This window comes from Bufo gargarizans, chromosome 1, assembly GCF_014858855.1.
Source record: "Bufo gargarizans isolate SCDJY-AF-19 chromosome 1, ASM1485885v1, whole genome shotgun sequence".
NCBI lineage: Eukaryota > Metazoa > Chordata > Amphibia > Anura > Bufonidae > Bufo > Bufo gargarizans.
In genome coordinates this window covers 658047589-658066748 of record NC_058080.1, presented here as the reverse complement: position 1 = coordinate 658066748, position 19160 = coordinate 658047589, and the positions used below count along the sequence as shown (strand labels likewise).

The 19160-nt window shown below is 41.8% G+C and overlaps 1 protein-coding gene across 1 annotated transcript in view; it reads right to left on the bottom strand.

The window, feature by feature from the left end:
• MCCC2 (methylcrotonyl-CoA carboxylase subunit 2) overlaps nucleotides 1-19160 on the bottom strand; it is a 159627-nt gene that overhangs the window by 108510 nt on the left and 31957 nt on the right. The window contains exons 4-6 of the mRNA XM_044276046.1: nucleotides 18391-18492; nucleotides 8527-8654; nucleotides 7366-7478 (exon numbers count right to left, since the gene is read on the bottom strand). Coding sequence (XP_044131981.1) covers nucleotides 7366-7478; nucleotides 8527-8654; nucleotides 18391-18492 — 343 coding nt within the window. The remainder of the gene's footprint in view (nucleotides 1-7365; nucleotides 7479-8526; nucleotides 8655-18390; nucleotides 18493-19160) is intronic.

Genomic DNA, 19160 nt, shown 5'->3' with positions numbered 1-19160 from the left:
AGGGGTTGTGTTTGCAATAAATACTTTGTCTTCAAAGTGTGAAAAGACTGTTCGTTTATTGAGACATCTAGTATTGTGTTGCATGAAATTTAACATTTGGTTGAAGGCTAGATACATTCCAGGTAAAAAGAATGACATTGCAGATGCATTATCTCGATTTCAGTGGAAAAGATTCCGGGAGCTCGCGCCAGAGGCAGACTTGGAGGGTGTCCCGTGCCCGGAGCATCTGTGGGATCTAGTTATGATCTAATATTCAAAAGCCTCAAAATGTCGCTGGCACCTAGAACATGGGATGATTATTCATCCGCATGGAATAGGTGGCTTTCCTTTTATAAGGGTATAGGTGGGTCTGCAATAATTGACACGGATGATGGAGGTCTAGCTTTCATTTCATCTATGTTAGAGAATGATTGTTCCTTTTCACATTTGTCAAAGACAGTGGCGGGGGTGTCATTTTTCCAAAAGTTGTACGGTCAGCCATGCTTGTCAAATTCTTTTATTATTAAACAGGTCTTGAAGGGTGTAAAGAGGAGCAATCCAAATAAGGATAAGCGTTGTCCAGTATCGCTAAGCCTGCTATTAAAATTGGTGGAGGTGCTGGATAGTGTTACCAAAAATTTATTTGAAGTGTCTCTATTTAAAACTGCGTTTATTTTAGCCTTCTTTGGAGCATTTAGAATAGGGGAGTTGGTGGCTGACTCAAGAAAAGCGGATCCGAGTCTGCTCCATTCGGATGTGTATTGGGATCAAGAGTCAGTTAAAATTAGAATTAAAAAATCAAAAACTGATCAGTTAGGTCGGGGGCATTTAATCACTTTGAGCAAGTGGTTCAATTCCCCGCTTTGTCCGGTGGATGCAGTGTCTTCATGGCTAGGAATGCGGCCAAGAATTAATGGGGCCTTCTTAATCCATGAGGATCACAGTCCATTGACTAGATTTCAATTTAATTCCATCTTTAAGAAATGCTTGAAGGCTCTCAAAATGGATCATTTGCAGTTGTCGTCACATTCATTCCGTATTGGTGCTGCCACTGAGGCCGCAAATCTTGGTCTTGAAGATGCAATTATAAAGAGAATTGGTAGATGGGCTTCAAATAGGTTTAAATCATATGTTAGACCGCAGCTTTTATCATTTTAAATAATGTTTTGTTTTGCAGGTCCCCGTACAGTTATTTGGGTAGTAGGACACTCATTTATTTATTGGGCTCGGAAGAGAGCTTTGAAGAGGCAATACACAGAAAATCTATCGTTTAATGTTAAACAATTTTTGGTTCTTTGGTTTGGTGTACGGGGTTTGCAATGGGATGACCTGCTTACTGTAATGCAGAAGTTATGCTCAATGTGGCCTTTACCCGACGTCATTGTTTGTCATTTAGGCGGCAATGACGTTGGAAAAATCAAGACCTTAGACCTAATATCAAGAATGAAGCAGGATTTAGCCTTAATAAAAGGTATATTTCCTGAGTCAGTCTTGGTTTTTTCAGAAATAATCCAAAGATTGGCTTGGGCAGGTGCAGAGCACAGAAAATTAGAAAAAATAAGAAAAAGGGTTAATAGAGCAATGTCTAAGTTTATGCCATCAATTGAGGGTCAAAGCTACCGTCACATTGATTTGGAAGGTTTTGTCCCAGGGCTTTTCAGGTCGGACAATGTGCATCTATCAGATATCGGTCTGGACATATTTAATCTGGGGCTGCAGAATATTATTGAGGTTGGCCTGTGTTGCTTGTTTGGGGGGGGGGGCCATGCCTGTTAGGCATTGGCTTGTGGGGTGATCGGTCACCCAGCTCGTGCTGGGTGGACTTAATGGTCTATAAAGAGTTAATGAGTTTTGAAGTATTTATTCAAATTATTTATATTTTATGGTTGGTTATTTATTGGTATTGATTGATTCAATATTTGGTTTATTTGGTATGATAAATTGGTAAAACCCCAAATAAAGCAACACGGCCTATTTCTTCCAAACTGATTTGTCTCATGTTCATTTATTTATTTGGTAAAAGTTATTAGGTTCAGTAAAATGTGTCCTCTGCCACCCATGGAGGGGCCCCCCCAGAGCGTATAGCTTGGGGGGCACATGGTGGCAGGGGCACTAGTGTAATTTTATTAAAGAATTTAAGGTTTTGGGGTCAAAAGGATGGTTTTTTGTTGTTTCTCTGTCTCCCCCCCCCTTTTCCCTGTTTCTTTTACTTCAAATTCTAGGTATCCTGACAGGAATCCAGCTTGGGCTGGTTCCCTTAGTGATCTGCCTGGATACGGGATGCTGGGAACAGCTGTCAGGATTGGCCAGCTGTTTCTGAAGCGGGAAAGGCTGAACAGCTGATTGGCAGCTGTCAAATTTGAGCGGGAATCAGCGTGGATAAATTGACAGCGCACAGGTGCCCAGCTGTCAGTTCAAGTGGAGCAGCCTGAAAGGAGCAGCGCCCCGCCCTCCCTCCCCCTTTTTTATCGTCGTGTTGCTTATCTTGGGGGTGATCGGTCACCCAGCTCGTGCTGGGTGGACTTAATGGTCTATAAAGAGTTAATGAGTTTTGAAGTATTTATTCAAATTATTTATATTTTATGGTTGGTTATTTATTGGTATTGATTGATTCAATATTTGGTTTATTTGGTATGATAAATTGGTAAAACCCCAAATAAAGCAACACGGCCTATTTCTTCCAAACTGATTTGTCTCATGTTCATTTATTTATTTGGTAAAAGTTATTAGGTTCAGTAAAATGTGTCCTCTGCCACCCATGTTATAGGGCACAGTGTCTGGTAATATACATATGTGTCTGGTAATGTTATAGGGCACTGTGTCTGGTAATATACATGTGTGTCTGGTAATATACATGCGTGTCTGGTAAAATACATATGTGTCTGGTAGCCTGCCATGGGAATTAGCATTTTTTGGTGGGGTGGTTCAGGATTTTTTTTTCAATTCCTCCCACCCAGCAGGAGCTCTGAAGAGATCTATACATACAGTACCTGCCCCCGCTGCTCTATTTCAGCTGCATGGCCCTGACTTCCAGCCCCTGTCTGTAAACTTCCTGTAAAGATGGAGGTCACCAGCGCAGCCACAGCCAATTTCTGGACTCCATAATCCAGCAGTTATGTGCCGCTGGGGAACTAAAAAAAAAAAATAATCGAACACTCCTATCCTATTTTTTGGGGGGACAAGGTGACAAAAAAATGGCTAATCGTGCATTTCCCCCCCCCCCCCCCGTTACGGCGTTTATCGCATAGGAGATATTTTTCAATATTTTAATAGTCTGGATTTTTCGTATGTGGCGATATGTAATATTTTTATTTATTGTTTATATATTTTAAACGTAAAATTGGGAAAGGGGGTGATTTATACTTAATATTTTGGTGTATTATATTTTTATTTAATAACTATTTCCCCCTCTTAGGGGCTAGAACCTGGGATCTTTTCATCCCTTGTCCTATTCACCCTTATAGAGCTCTATTAGGGTGAATAGGACTTCACACTCTCCCTGCTGCCCTGTGCTTTGTGCACACAGCAGCAGGGAGATTACCATGGCAGCCAGGGCTTCAGTAGCGTCCTAGCTGCCATGGTAACCGATCGGAGCCCCAGGATCACACTGCTGGGGCTCCGATCACAACTGCCACTGCACCACCAATGAAGAGGAGGGGAGAGGGGACCTTGTGGCCACTCCCACCAATGATTTCATACTGGGGGGGGTTGGGGGTGCACTGTGCCACCAATGATTTAACCCCTTAGGGACTTAGGACGTACCGGTACGCCATGTTTGCCGAGTCCTTAAGGACCCAGGACGTACCGGTACGTCCTAACTTTAAAACAGCATTATGGTGCGGTGGGGGTTAATCGCAACAGGATGTCCGCTGAAATCATTTGTGACCCCCCCGAATCGGCGATCGTCGCAAACCACAGGTCAATTCAGACCTGCGGTTTTACCTTATCCGGCGGGCGGCGGTGCCATCGGGTCCCCATGCGGCTGTAGGGGGGACGTTATGTTATGGAAGGCAGCGCGATGCCTTCCTGAGGCATCGCCGCTGCCTTCCTGTGACGTGCCTGTGAGATCCAGCCCCCTGGATCTCACAGGCCGGAAGCTGTATGAGTAATACACACAGTATTACTCATACAGCCAATGCATTCCAATACAGAAGTATTGGAATGCATTGTAAAGGGGATTAGACCACCAAAAGTTCAAGTCCCAAAGTAGGACAAAAAATAAAGTGGAAAAAATAAAGTTCCCCCCCCCCCCAAAAAAAATTAAAAGTTTCAAGTAAAAATAAACAAAAACGTCATTTTCCCCAAATTAAAACAAAATTGGTAAAAAATAGGGGGAAAAAAAAATATAGAAGTACACATATTAGGTATCGCCGTGTCCGTATCGACCGGCTCTATAAACATATCACATGACCTAACACCTCAGATGAACACTGCAAAAAATAAAAACTGTACTAAATAAACCATTTTTTTGGCACCTTACATCACAAAAAGTACAACAGCAAGCGATCAAAAAGGCGTTTGCCCACCAAAATAGTACCAATCTAACCGTCACCCCGCAAAAAATTAGCCCCTGAGACAATCGCCAAAAAAATAAAAAAAAATATGGCTCAGAATAAGGAGACACTAAGACATCATTTTTTTGTTTTAAAAAAGCTGTTATTGTGTAAAATAACATAAACTTACATAAATAAATAAAAAGTATACATATTAGGTATCGCCGCGTCCGTATCGACCGGCTCTATAAAAATATCACATGACCTAACCCCTCAGATGAACACCGTACGTAAAAAATAAAAACTGTGCTAAATAAACCATTTTTTGTCACCTTACATCACAAAAAAGATAATAGCAAGCGATCAAAAAGTCACACGCACCCCAAAATAGTGCCAATAAAACAGTCATCTAATCCCACAAAAATCATACCCTACCCAAGGTAATCGCCCAAGAACTGAAAAAAATTATGGCTCCGACTATGGAAACACTAAAACATGATTTTTTTTGCTTCAAAAATGAAATCATTGTGTAAAACTTACATAAATAAAAAAAAATGCATACATATTAGGTATCGCAGCGTCTGTGACAACCTGGTCTATAAAAATATCACATAATCTAACCTGTCAGACGAATGTTGCAAATAACAAAAAATAAAAACGGTGCCAAAACAGCTATTTCTTGTTACCTTGCCTCACAAAAAGTGTAATATAGAGCAACCAAAAATCTTATGTACCCTAAACTAGTACCATCAATACTGCCACCCTATCCCGTAGTTTCTAAAATGGGGTCACTTTTTGGGAGTTTCTACTCTAGGGGTGCATCAGGGGGGATTCAAATGGGACATGGTGTAAAACAAAAAAAAACACAGTCTAGCAAAACCTGCCTTCCAAAAACCGTATGGCATTCCTTTCCTTCTGCGCCCTGCTGTGTGCCCGTACAGCGGTTTACGACCACATATGGGGTGTTTCTGTAAACTACAGAATCAGGGCCATAAATATTGAGTTTGGTTTGGCTGTTAACCCTTGCTTTGTAACTGGAAAAAAAAAATATAAAAATGGAAAATCTGCCAAAAATTTGAAATTTTGAAATTGTATCTCTATTTTACATTAATTCTTGTGGAACACCTAAAGGGTTAACGACGTTTGTAAAATCAGTTTTGAATACCTTGAGGGGTGTAGTTTATAGAATGGGGTCATTTTTGGGTGGTTTCTATTATGTAAGCCTCGCAAAATGACATCAGACCTGAACTGGTCCCTAAAAATTGGGTTTTTGAAAATTTCTGAAACATTTCAAGATTTGCTTCTAAACTTCTAAGCCTTGTAACATCCCCAAAAAATAAAATATCATTCCCAAAATTATCCAAACATCAAGTAGACATATGGGGAATGTAAAGTAATAACTATTGTTGGAGGTATTACTATGTATTATAGAAGTAGAGAAATTGAAACTTGGAAATTTGCAATTTTTAAAAAAATGTTGGTAAATTTGCAAATTTTTTTATAAATAATATTTTTTTAATTTTACTTCATTTTACCAGTGTCATGAAGTACAATATGTGATGAAAAAACTGTCTCAGAATGGCCTGGATAAGTCAAAGCATTTTAAAGTTATCAGCACTTAAAGTGACACTGGTCGGATTTGCAAAAAATGGCCAAGTCCTTAAGGTGAAATAGGGCCGAGTCCTTAAGGGGTTAATACTGGGGGGGTTGGGATGCACTGCACCACCAATGTTTTTAAACTATTAATACAAATACAGGAGGCGGGTGCCGGCGGCAGAATCACATAGCCGGCACCCGACCTCTATGACAGGGAGCTGCGGTCAGAGGCAGGTAACCCCTCAGGTGCCGCATCAGTTGGCTTCATTGGTGGAGCAGTGGACACAGCCCCTCCCCTCCTCCTCCCCTTTTTCTCCTCAATGGTGACAGCGGCGGCAGCAGCAGCACAAGGGGGAGGGAAAGAGTAACTCCTTCTTCCCTCTGCTGCTGAGGGAACATGTAGAGTGCTGAGAGAAGCGAGCTCCATGTTCTCTGATACTAGGCTGCGCAGTAGCACAACCTAGTAACGGTAAATGGCAAATCCCAGTATCAAATCGATACTGGTACAAAAGTATTGATTAGGTATCGATAATTCGATACCCGGTGCAACCCTATGGGGAACATATCACAGCTGAAGCCAGTTATTAGCTGCAGCAACACGTGACCCCTTCTGCACAGCAAGTTTGCAGATGGTGGCCAAAGTCGGCTGAAGACAGCCTAGGAGCTGGAATGAAGAGGAGCAGATACGTATACAATGCATTCAGAAAGTTACGTTTAGTTATATTGCGGGCTTGTGTTAAAATTAAAAAACAGAAATGAAAAATTGGGAAGGGAGCACACTACAGTGAACAAGGCAACGTCTGGATTTTTTCACATACCAGATTAATGGAATTATATACAAAATTACATGGATATGGAGCAAAACTTTGTACTGGAAATCTTTTATGAAAGGTGAAGTCGTAAAGGCAAAAAGTAGGGCCCATTTTACTGCAAATGGTACTGTGGAAATAAGGGTGAAGGATGGGAAGTATCCCACCACTGACCTTGACCACACTTTTCTCTAGTGGTGTACTGTGGCTCTAAAGGAGGTTGTCTTTTGTATATTCAAATCAGTCCTTTTGCACCCCATCAGTCCCCTGATACAGAAAATTCTCTATCATCAGTCCCCTTGTGGAGAACTCTCTTACCCTCAATCTGATTTCATTATTTGGTACAAAGCATGTTAAAAGGGACAGTGCCAAGCTTTCTAGTTATCCCCTATCCACAGGGGATAAAATATCGCCCGTAGCAAGATCTGGATTTAATCACATACCAGATTAAAAGGAATTTCACGGTATATGCAAAGTTACAAAGTCACCTGAGAAATTCTTTGCGATGACATCCTCGCTTGGTTGTAGAAAATTCGGCCAAAATGATCACGGTCTGGGAATACATCCGCCTGACGAGGTAGGTTTGCTCCACCAGAATCCACTACAAATTAAATTCAGGAAAAAAGGGATATTTGAGCTTAGCCCGTGGTAATGGTGGAAACCTTTTTCAGTTAAACGACACTGTTGTTTGGTTCCCTGGAGAATGAATTGTCTGTACAGATCACAATACCTCAGGTCAATCTGTAAAGGCATAACTCAGTCTTTGAATTGTAAAATGAGACTTGGAAGCAATCATCATATCTGCTTCAATTCATATGCCCTAGTGCCCAGCATTTAAAGGGACACCACTATCCAAAGATTTTTCTGAAATATTAGCAGCCTTTATGTGAATATTCTATGTAATTTGGTTTACAACCATAACAGGTGGATGGTTTTCTGGATATCATTTTTAAGTTACTACTACTTTCTGTCCTGGCTCTTAACTTACTGTCTGTTTGGACTTTTAGCACGGCGGGCAGCATTGAGTCACTTTCTGAGTCAGACTATCACTGTGACCAGAGAGGGATAGGGATGAGTGTGACTTAGATCATCACACTGGTAAGTGCACTGCTCTTCTGTGGATATTTCTATCTAGGCTTATGAAGAGAATAAAGCTGACATACTGTTATCCCAATTCTACGAATCTACTATTACACTAACAGATAATATATTTTCCTTGCAGTAGCAGTAAACTAACAATGGATTACTTATCTATATAGGAGTTGTATCTCTCTGTGCTGAGAAGGAGTGGCTCATAAATGCAAAAAGTAGGTTGAGCCCACCCTTGGTGCACTTAACTGCTCATCTGCATATGGATTTAAAGTACTTTGCCTCCTGAATGAATCAACAGATCACTTAGTGAAAGGTATCATTACATTCGGCTGTGCCTAATTTACCAGTGAGTTTCCTGGTGACAGACTCCCTTTAATTCTATAGCTGAGCTCATTGTCTGAATAAAACAACCCTGATCCATATAAAAAGTTGTGATTTTATGAAATTCATTAGCACAGAATTTTGAACCTACAATGACATGGTGTTAAAAGGACAAAAGGGTGTGACAAACAGTGATACATAGGAATGCACTGTACCTTACTATAAATTCATCTCACCTAAGTATACACAAGGTAAGTGGTTCTGCATGGCGATCTCTTGTGCTCGGAGGTGCTTCTTAACCGTGATAGGGTAGTAGGTGCCTCCTTTCACAGTTGCATCATTGGCTACAATAAGACATTCTATCCTGTGAAGAGAAAATCACTGACTGGTTAGCACATCTGTTTACCGATACTGATGACAGATCACATCCAAATAAAAACCTCTCTGAGATGACCACCCCAAATTTCATTGAAAAGTGGTCTTCTGGGCAGTAAAATCTGGACTAGGGGGTGTTCTTCTCAGAGAGGTGGTCATTCTGCCTTATCAAGGACAAGGGTAATTGTAAAAAAAAAAGCACATAACTTAGAGAAAAGTTGGCTGGACATGGCAAGAGCCACTTATTTCTTTATTAAATCAGTTAACGGCCAGCAGACATCTTGTTTTAGTTATTCATATTGTGCATTTTTGGCATTCTGAGATGCCCTCAACAGACTTTTTATTTACGGATAGTGTGTGTTACCAATAATAATTTAAAGGGGAATGTCTGTCTAACTCTCTGAATATCCATTTCAATTTATCCTGCTATTAGCCTAAGTGAAGACCGACTTCAAAGAGCATCTCTCATATTTCAACATTGCTGTAAGGGAATTAATCGCTCACTGGCTGCTTCCCTGGTGATAACTGCAGGGCGTCTGGGCATAGACCATTCATATAAAAAGGACACACAATTCATTTACGGACATTATCCAGCATGTATCCCACCATTTTCAGTGGTAACAATTTAACTATTTAATAATCATCTTTAATAAAAATAAATAAAACATTTTACATATTTACTTAAAGGGGTTGTCCGGGATTAGGGACCATTGTTTAATAGCATTGCACATACACCCACGTTACATACATCCATGTCCTACCTTTTGAGCATGTTTCCAAGTACCCTTTTTATCCAAAACCTTTCTGGCAGGAAGTAACTGATTCCTTTCAGTCAGTGACGTACCGGGTCCCTTGCAGGGGAGGAAAGCTTCCTCTTCCGCTGCTGAGTGAGCCCGGTGACGTCACTGACAGTCTAATTAGTTATGCAAAAGTCTGGGAGGGGCAGTAACTCTCCAGGCCAAGATTGTGCTAAGCTCCGCCCCTCCAGTCCGGTGACGTCACCGGGCGCCGACAAGGGACCAATCAGAGTAGTCCCTTGCCGGCATTCAGTTGCAGTCAGAGTCTAATGTAATTCAAGTAAGTCCCCCCTCGATCCGTCCGCTCCTGCTGGTGTCGCATCCATGTGGTTGCGACATGTGTAAAATGCTCCCCCAATGCACTCCTATATATTACAAATGCCGATCGCCCAACCCCCGCCCCCCCCCCCCCCCCTCGATCCGTCCGCTCCTTGTGGAGCTGATATTTATTACTGATGGCAGCAGAGAGCTGTGACAGTGTGACAGCTAACGCTAACACCCTGCTGGTGTCGCAACCACATGGATGCGACATGTGTAAAATGCTCGCCCAACCCCCGCCCCCCCCCCCCCCCCGATCCGTCCGCTAATTGTGAAGCTGATATTTTTTACTGAGAGCTGTGACAAATGCCGATCGATCGCCCGCCCGCCCGCCCGCCCCCCCCCCCCCCCCAATCATCCGTCCGCTAATTGTGGAGCCGATATTTATTACTGAGAGCTGTGCTGTGACAAATGCCGATTGATCAGCCGGCCCCCCCTCCCCCTCGATCCGTCCGCTCCTTGTTGATTGGTGATGGCAGCAGAGAGCGAGCTGTAACTATTACAGGTAACACTCTGCTGCTGCTGCTCTGCTGGTGCCGCATCCATGTGAAGCTCCTTCTCTCTACCATCGCGCCCCTGTAGCGGCGCGATCGTTGCCATGGCAACCGGACGCCTAACAAAGGCGTCCTGGTTGCTATGGACCTAAGGCTAATCAGACCCGGGTCTGATTAGCCTTAGTGCAAAAGTAGCACTGACAATACAGTGCATTGAAATAGATGACTATTGCAATGCACTGTATTAAAGTGAAAGTATTAAAAATGGTAATGAAAAAAAAGTAAAAGTGACAGTAAAAAAAAGTGAAACTGAAAAAAAGGGAACGTGCATACAAATTCAAACTGTAACAAATAAATTTGAATTAAAAATAAAAATTGTCTTTTATCCGTTCATTTATTCCTTAAAAAAATGAAATGAATAAAAAAAAAAAAAAAAAAAAAAAACATTATTTGGTATTGCCTTGTCTGTAACAACCGGCCCCATAAATATATCACATTGCACACCATGTCCGAAAAACACCTTAAAAAATATCATAAAAACTGTTAAAAAAAAAAGCCTTTTTTTTTTTTTAACTAACATCACATAAAGTGCTTCAACAAGCGTTCAAAAAGGCGCATGTCCCCCAAAATAGTACTAATCAAACCGTCACCTCAACCCGCAAAAAATGAGGCTACTTTCACACTAGCGTTCGATCGGATCCGTCTGCATTATATTGGCATATAAAAGCTAAGTGTGAAAATAGCCTCAGACGGATCCGTCCAGACTTTCAATGTAAAGTCAATGGGGGACGGATCCGCTTGAAGATTGAGCCATATTGTGGCATCTTCAAACGGATCCGTCCCCATTGACTTACATTGTAAGTCTGGACGGATCCGCACGCCTCCGCACGGCCAGGCGGACACCCAAACGCTGCAAGCAGCGTTCAGGTGTCCGCCTGCTGAGCGGAGCGGAGGCTGAACGCCGCCAGACTGATGCAGTCTGAGCGGATCCGCATCCATTCAGACTGCATCAGGGCTGGACGGAAGCGTTTGGGTCCGCTCGTGAGCCCCTTCAAACAGAGCTCACGAGCGGACACCTGAACGCAGGTGTGAAAGGAGCCTTAGGCCTCTTTCACATCATTTTTCTCAGCAATGCGGGCACATATGAACATGGGACCAACAGAGATGTCTACAGCTGCCAAGCGCTCATGTAGGGCTCTTTCACACTTGTGTTGTGTGGATCCGGCGTGCACTTACGTCGCCGGAAATGCCCGCCGGATCTGTCACAGCGCAAGACAACTGAAAGCATTTGAAGACTGATCAGTCTTCAAAATGCTTTCAGTGTTACTATGGCAGCCAGGACGCTATTAAAGTCCTGGTTGCCATAGTAAGTAGTGTGGAGCGGGGGAGCGGTAAAATTACAGTCCGTGCGGGTCCTGGGGCGCTCCACAATGACATCAGAGCACCCCACTTGCATGGATCACGTGATCCATGCTCATGGGGCGCTCTGACGTCATTGTGGAGCGCCCCGGGACTCGGGAGCCGCACGGACGGCAAGTATACTTGTTCCCTGCCTCCCCACTACACTTTACCATGGCAGCCGGGACTTTAGCGTCCTGGCTACCATGGTAACCATTCATAAAAGGTAAACGTCGGGTCCGGATTAATGCTCTTCAATGGACATTAATTCCGGATCCGGTGTTATGGCATGTCTTCCGGATTTTTGGACGGAGACAAATCTGCAGCATGATACGGTTTTGTCAACGTCCAAAAAACGTTCACATACTGAACGGAAGACATCCTGATGCATCCTGAAGGGATTTCTCTCCATTCAGAATGCATGGGGATAATCCTGATCAGTATCTTTCCGTCCTGGAGCCCAGAGGACGGAACTCTAGGATGGAAAGCAAAAACGCCAGTGTGAAAGAGCCCTAAGTCAATGGGGACGGATCTGTTTTTTATGACAATCTGGCACCATAGAAAATGGATCCATCTCCCATTGACTTTTAATGGTGTTCAAGATGGATCCATATTGGCTAAGGTAAAGATAATACAAACTGATCTATTCTGAGCGGATGCAGCAGTTTGTATTATCGGTGCGGATCCATCCATGATGGATCCACACCAAACGTGAGTGTGAAAATAGCCTTACTGTGTAGCAGAGCAAAACTAGTGAAATTGTAAAACATTAGCAATGCTAAGATATATTACTAATAATTGGTTATTGTAATGATGAATGTACACACGCAACTAAAAATGATCTACCATTGTGGAAAGATGGAGCTGCTCCCTGTTAGTTCACTGTCTGCAAACACTGAGCACATGACATGTGCAAGAGCCAGAGCAGGGAGGGGTTTATGGGGGAGGAATATGAAAGAGGGGGGTGGATCTATGGAGGAGGCTGAATATGTATGAGGGGGGCGGATACAGGGAGGTGATCTTACACTGTAGAAACCAGGAGCTGCTGAGCTGCACTGGGAGCCACAATGCACTGCAGCAGGAAGTGATGGCATACATAAACAGATATGTACACAGTCTGCTGGGGACTGTAGGAGCCATGCAGCAGTGCAAAAGCCACCTAAAAACATCTTAGGAAGATAGATTTGGCTACTAACAGTGAGTAAGCCGTTTTAAAAAAAAATGTTTGATCCCGGACAACCCCTTTAAGTTCTCTTAGTTAGCTGTCATGTAGAACAACAGTTTCCGACCATTATATTACTTTGTATAGGTAGTTATATATTTTAGTAGTTTTTCCATCTGCAGACTCAATCTCTAATTGTCAGTTTTCCCTCAGCTAATGGATAGAGCTGTAATGATGTCTCCCATACACTGCACACGAACAGAAGAGGAGACACAGATCCCCTCGCTATCTCTCACACATACTCTCTGAAGCAGTAACATAGAGGACATTTTACAGCAGTACCAAGTAGTGTTAGCCTATGTTCACATCACGTTTTTGTCCCATCTAGCAAACTGTGGAGGCCAGTAAAAAAACTGATATGTTAGCTGGATACATTTGGTTGTACAATGGGACTCTATGGTAATGGACTAAGGCATCCATTTAACCCCTTAAGGACACATTTCGCCTTAAGGACCAGGCCATTTTTTTGCAAATCTGACCAGTGTCACTTTATGTATGAATAACTTTAAAACGCTTTTAATTATCCAGGCCATTCTGAGAATGTTTTTTCATCACATTTTGTATTTCATGACACTGGTAAAATGGAGTTAAAAAAAATACATTTTTATTTATAAAAAAAATACTAAATTTACCCAAAATTTGGAAAAAAGTGCAAATTTCCAAGATTCAATTTCTCTACTTCTATAATACATAGTAATAGCTCCAAAAATAGTTATTACTTTACATTCCCCATATGTCTACTTGATGTTTGGATCATTTTGGGAATGCAAATTTATTTTTTGGGGATGTTACAAGGCTTAGAAGTTTTGAAGCAAATCTTGACATTTTTAAAAACCCACTTTTTAAGGACCAGTTTAGGTCTGAAGTCACTTTGTGAGGCTTACATAATAGAAACCACCCAAAAATGACCCCATTCTAGAAACTACACCAAGGTACTCAAAGGTATTCAAAAATGATTTTACAAACGTCGTTAACCCTTTAGGTGTTCCACAAGAGTTAATGGCAAATGGAGATAAAATTTTGGAATTTTGATTTTTGGGCAAATTTTCCATTTTAATCAATGGACGGACACATGGCAGGGCGTAGGGGGAAAGGAACGCCGTGTAGTTTTTGGAAGGCAGAGGCAAGGTTACCAAAAATAGAAATTCTGAAATTTCATCTCCATTTGCCATAAACTTTTGAGGAACACCTAAAGGGTTAATAAAGTTTGTAAAATCAGTTTTGAATACCTTGAGGGCTGTAGTTTCTTATATGGGCTCACTTTTATGGAGTTTCTACTCTAGGGGTGCATCAGGGGTTCTTCAAATGGGACATGGTGCCAAAAAATAAAAGGCCATCAAAATCTGCCTTCCAGAAAGCATATGGTGTTCCTTTCCTTCTGCGCCCTGCTGTTTGGTCATACAGCAGTTTACGATCACATATGGGGTGTTTCTGTAAACTGCAGAATCCGGGTAATACATATTACGCTTTGTTTGGCTGTTAACCCTTGCTTTGTTACTGAATTTTTTTTATTAAAATTGAAAATTTGCAAAAAAATTGCTGTTTTGGCACAGTTTTTATTTTTTTACTGTGTTCATCTAAGGGGTTAGGTCATTGGGTATTTTTATAGAGCAGATTCTTACGGATGCGTCGATACACTATATTACCATTTTAGTATCTCTATCGTCTAAGAGTATGTATTTTATTGTCTTAGGTAGGGGCTCATTTTTTGTGGGATGAGAGGATGGTTTTATTGGCACTATTTTGGGGGGCATATGACTTTTTGATCACTTGCTATTAGCTTTTTTTTTACACCGTTTTTACTTTATTTTTTTGACTGTGTTCATCTGAGGGGGTTAAGTCATGGGGTATTTTTATAGAGATTCTTACGGGCGTGGCTATATCTAATATGCCTACTTTTTTTATTTTAGTTTTACAAAATAATATTTTTGAAAAAAAATGTTTTTGTTTTAGTGTCTCAAGTCTGAGAACCATAGTTTTATTTTTATTTTTTTCTGGGCGATTGTCAGTGGCTAAATAGAATTAAAATTGGGGAAGGGGATTATAAATTTAGTACTCCATGGAAGTGTGGTACTACCTGAAGCAACAGTCAATGCAGAGGCCCGGATGATTGGGGCACGTGTCACACTGAGTGGTGGAGTCCTTCCGTATCTCCCTTCCTGTTGTGAATGATACCTCGCACAAAAGAGCTCTCGGAAGACCTACGATTAAGAATTGTTGACTTGTATAAAGCTGGAAAGGGTTATAAAAGTATCTCCAAAAGCCTTGCTGTTCATCAGTCCACAGTAAGACAAATTGTCTATAAATGGAGAAAGTTCAGCACTGCTGCTACTCTCCCTAGGAGTGGCCGTTCTGTAAAGATGACTACAAGAGCACAGCGCAGACTTCTCAATGAGGTGAAGAAGAATCCTAGAGTGTCAGCTAAAGACTTACAAAAATCTCTGGCATATGCTAACATCTCTGCTAGCGAATTTACGATACGTAAAACACTAAACAAGAATGGATTTCATGGGAGGATACCACAGAGGAAGCCACTACTGTCCAAAAAAAACATTGCTGCATGTTTACAGTTTGCACAAGAGCACCTGGATGTTCCACAGCAGTACTGGCAAAATTTTCTATGGACAGATAAAACCAAAGTTGAATTGGAAGAACACACAACACTATGCGTGGAGAAAAATAGGCACCGACATCAAAACCTCATCCCAACTGTGAAGTATGGTGGTGAGGGCATCATGGTTTGGGGCTGCGTCAGGGCCTGGACGGATTGCCATCATCAAAGGAAAAATTAATTCCCAAGTTTATCAAGACATTTTGCAGGAGAACTTAAGGCCATCTGTCCACCAGCTGAAGCTCAACAGAAGATGGGTGTTGCAACAGGACAACGACCCAAAGCATAGAAGTAAATCAACAACAGAATGGCTTAAACAGAAGAAAATACGCCTTCTGGAGTGGCCCAGTCAGAGTCCTGACCTCAAACCGATTGAGATGCTGCGGCATGACCTCAAGAAAGCGATTCACACCAGACATCCCAAGAATATTTCACTGGACCACAGGTGCCCGCAATCCAGGTACTTAAATTAGACTCTCATTTAGACTATATATACCCTGTTAGTCTGTTACTTGATACCTCCTGACGAAGCCGCTGAGGTGAAACGCGCGTCGAGGTCTTGGGCTTACACTTGCGTCCATCATGTCCTCAGGTACGTTCCATGTATAGTACTATGTTGTATCTATACATGGTCTTATTTTCACATCCATTTTAGGCCCACGATACCATCTGTGGGATATTATTATAATCTGACATCTAGTGACCGCACTTACATGTGACATTTATTATATTATATATGCTGGAGTCTTGGACGTCTATATATGTACATATAACTTCTGTTGATGTGAGGTTCATGAACAATCAGTGATTTAATGGATCCTGTTGCATAGTACATACCCCTTGTAGGGTTTAATTTATTCTTCATTTTCTATGCAGGATTGATTGTTCATGCACCATAATTGTTTTTACCTGTAGGCTATCCATGCTTATTTGTGTGGACATACATGGTCCTGCAATTGTATATATTGCCCTACGGCTCTCTGTATACTGTTTTCCATCCTGTCTTTTCCCTTATTTATTATATCTGAGAATAAAGTGATATTTTGATATATTTTCTCCACTTGAGCTTTTTTGCTTATAGATTAGATGACATACAGGTGGTGTGTGTTGCTGTCTAGGTTAGACAGAGAGGTGTTTTGTAGGTTTAATAATCCCAAGAATATTGCTGAACTGAATCAGTTCTGTAAAGAGGAATGGTCAAGAATTACTCCTGACCGTTGTGCACGTCTGATCTGCAACTACAGGAAACGTTTGGTTGAAGTTATTGCTGCCAAAGGAGGTTCAACCAGTTATTAAATCCAAGGGTTCACATACTTTTTCCACCTGCACTGTGAATGTTTACATGGTGTGTTCAATAAAAACATGGTAACATTTAATTCTGTGTGTTATTAGTTTAAGCAGACTGTGATTGTCTATTCTTGTGACTTAGATGAAGATCAGATCACATTTTATGACCAATTTGTGCAGAAATCCATATCATTCCAAAGGGTTCACATACTTTTTCTTGCAACTGAATATATAATATAAGTGATTATACTTATAATAATACTCAACATTTCGGGACAACAGTAGGCAGGTGTGGGCCAGGTATATTATACTGCAGGCTCTAACCCTAGAGCTGGCCCTATATCTCTTATGCCCTGCCTATAAATAGAATAGCCGTCCCGAGAGGGGCGACCCCGTATCAGGAACCTCCTGAACGCCCTAGGATGGCCCTAAATGGGAGGAGACGCTACCAGCTAATATATGCTGACCAGAAAAGCCATTACTACGAAGTTAAGTGGCACAATATAGTATACCAAAAGAAAAGAAAAACATGCACAGAAGAATAATAAAGTAAGTAAAAAAAAATCAAGGTTTATAAGCCACTCCGGTAAGCGGATCCTGATTACAAATAAATAATGAGCTGTTATTATGGCAAAAAGACGCCGTGTTAATTCATGGCGTCATCAACCCGACGCGTTTCACCCATGCTGTAATTGGGCTCATCAGGGGACAAAATCAACATAACGGGATCAGATTAGACTTTTAGATCTGAAAATGCAATAGATAAACCATAAGGAGTTTACCAGCTTAGATAATAAATATAAGAGCATAAGATGTCAGATTCAGCTCATTGATACAATGCGGTCTCCCTATGAGGGGGAGAGCTGCTAGAGAAAAACCAGATGTCTACTTGCATGTCAGAAGGGTACAATCAGAAGATGCTGTAGTACAGGGGCCCAGTACCCCACTGATTCAATCAAAGGATGACCATCGGTAGACGTACATCTCAGCCACCTGTTTATAGATGAGGCCCTGTGTGCATGAGGGTCAGTCATTCGCTTGTATATTAGCAAAGAGCAAGTGACACTCTATTGTGGGAACCCAGTATAAAGATAGATAAGACGTGTAAGGCTTGTGACACAGCCACCAGTGCATAGATGGGGCACTGTATATGGTAGTGACTGTCAGTGCGGCCAGAGGGTTTCCCGGCGTCCGTGGTGCAGAGCTTATACCAAGCATGTCCTTCATTGCCTATAACAATCAATCAGAGCTCATATTAATGACCTGTAGCAAAATAGAAGCTGAGCTGTGATTGGTTGCTATATGCAACCTGATGACTATCCAGGCTAACAGCCACAACAGCCCAACGGCTCCAATAGTTTGGCGGTTAGATTACCAAGCGTATTTTTTGGTAAAAATTGGAAAGGGCAGGGTGAAAATTTCCACTCAAAACATAGTCTATGACGTTCCCCGAGTCACAGGAGACAGCTGTGCAAAATTTTGCAATTGTAAATGCGACGGTGCGGTTTCCTTTAGCGGACATACATACATACACTCAGCTTTATATATTAGATTAAACCATATTTTCTTATTAGTCTGTTTAGATGGAATCCACTTACCCAGATATACGGCCAATGCCTGTGATGAGACCTCCAGCAGGAACCTCTTCATTACCATACAACTGGTAACCGGCAAACTGAGAGAATTCCAGAAAAGGAGACCTAATAGAAAAGTCACATTGTGAGGGAATGTAGTCAAGTGAATGGAGCTTAGCTGCAATACCAGACACTGCCCATGCATAAGAGTGGCGCTATTGCAGAGGGAAACAAAAATAAAGCTGACAATTTCATGAAATGCCGGACAGAGCGGCCTGACTTAATGGATCCATCAGATCTCCAAATAAAAAAATAAAAAAAGTGTCAGAACAGTGCAGAAAACTATGCAGCTCTTGCCATCCGTCTACTTAAAGGGGTTGTCTCATCACAAACGTGACCGCAGTCCATCACTTCTGGTTCAGCTGGGAGCAGCAGTACTGCATGGCAAGCGTTCAGACGGATGTCCATGGACCACAAGGATAGCTCAAGTCTGCCAGGAGAGGCTCTCTGTTCTGGCTCACATAAGGTCCAGCTGCCAGCACACACACAACATCACATCTATATATGAATGGGGTTGTCTTCAACAGGCAACCCCCTTTAGGATACATCCACCTGGGATGTAAATTACAGCAGAACAATATGATATGGAATTGGCTGTGGATCACATGCAACTGGTCTTGTTTTGAAATTTGACATTCCAAGACCAAAATGACAGCATTAGTCCAAGCAACAGAGGAGAAATCACTGTTAGAAATTGAGTCGGGAGTAATCGCGGGTAAAATCTGCTTTTACTT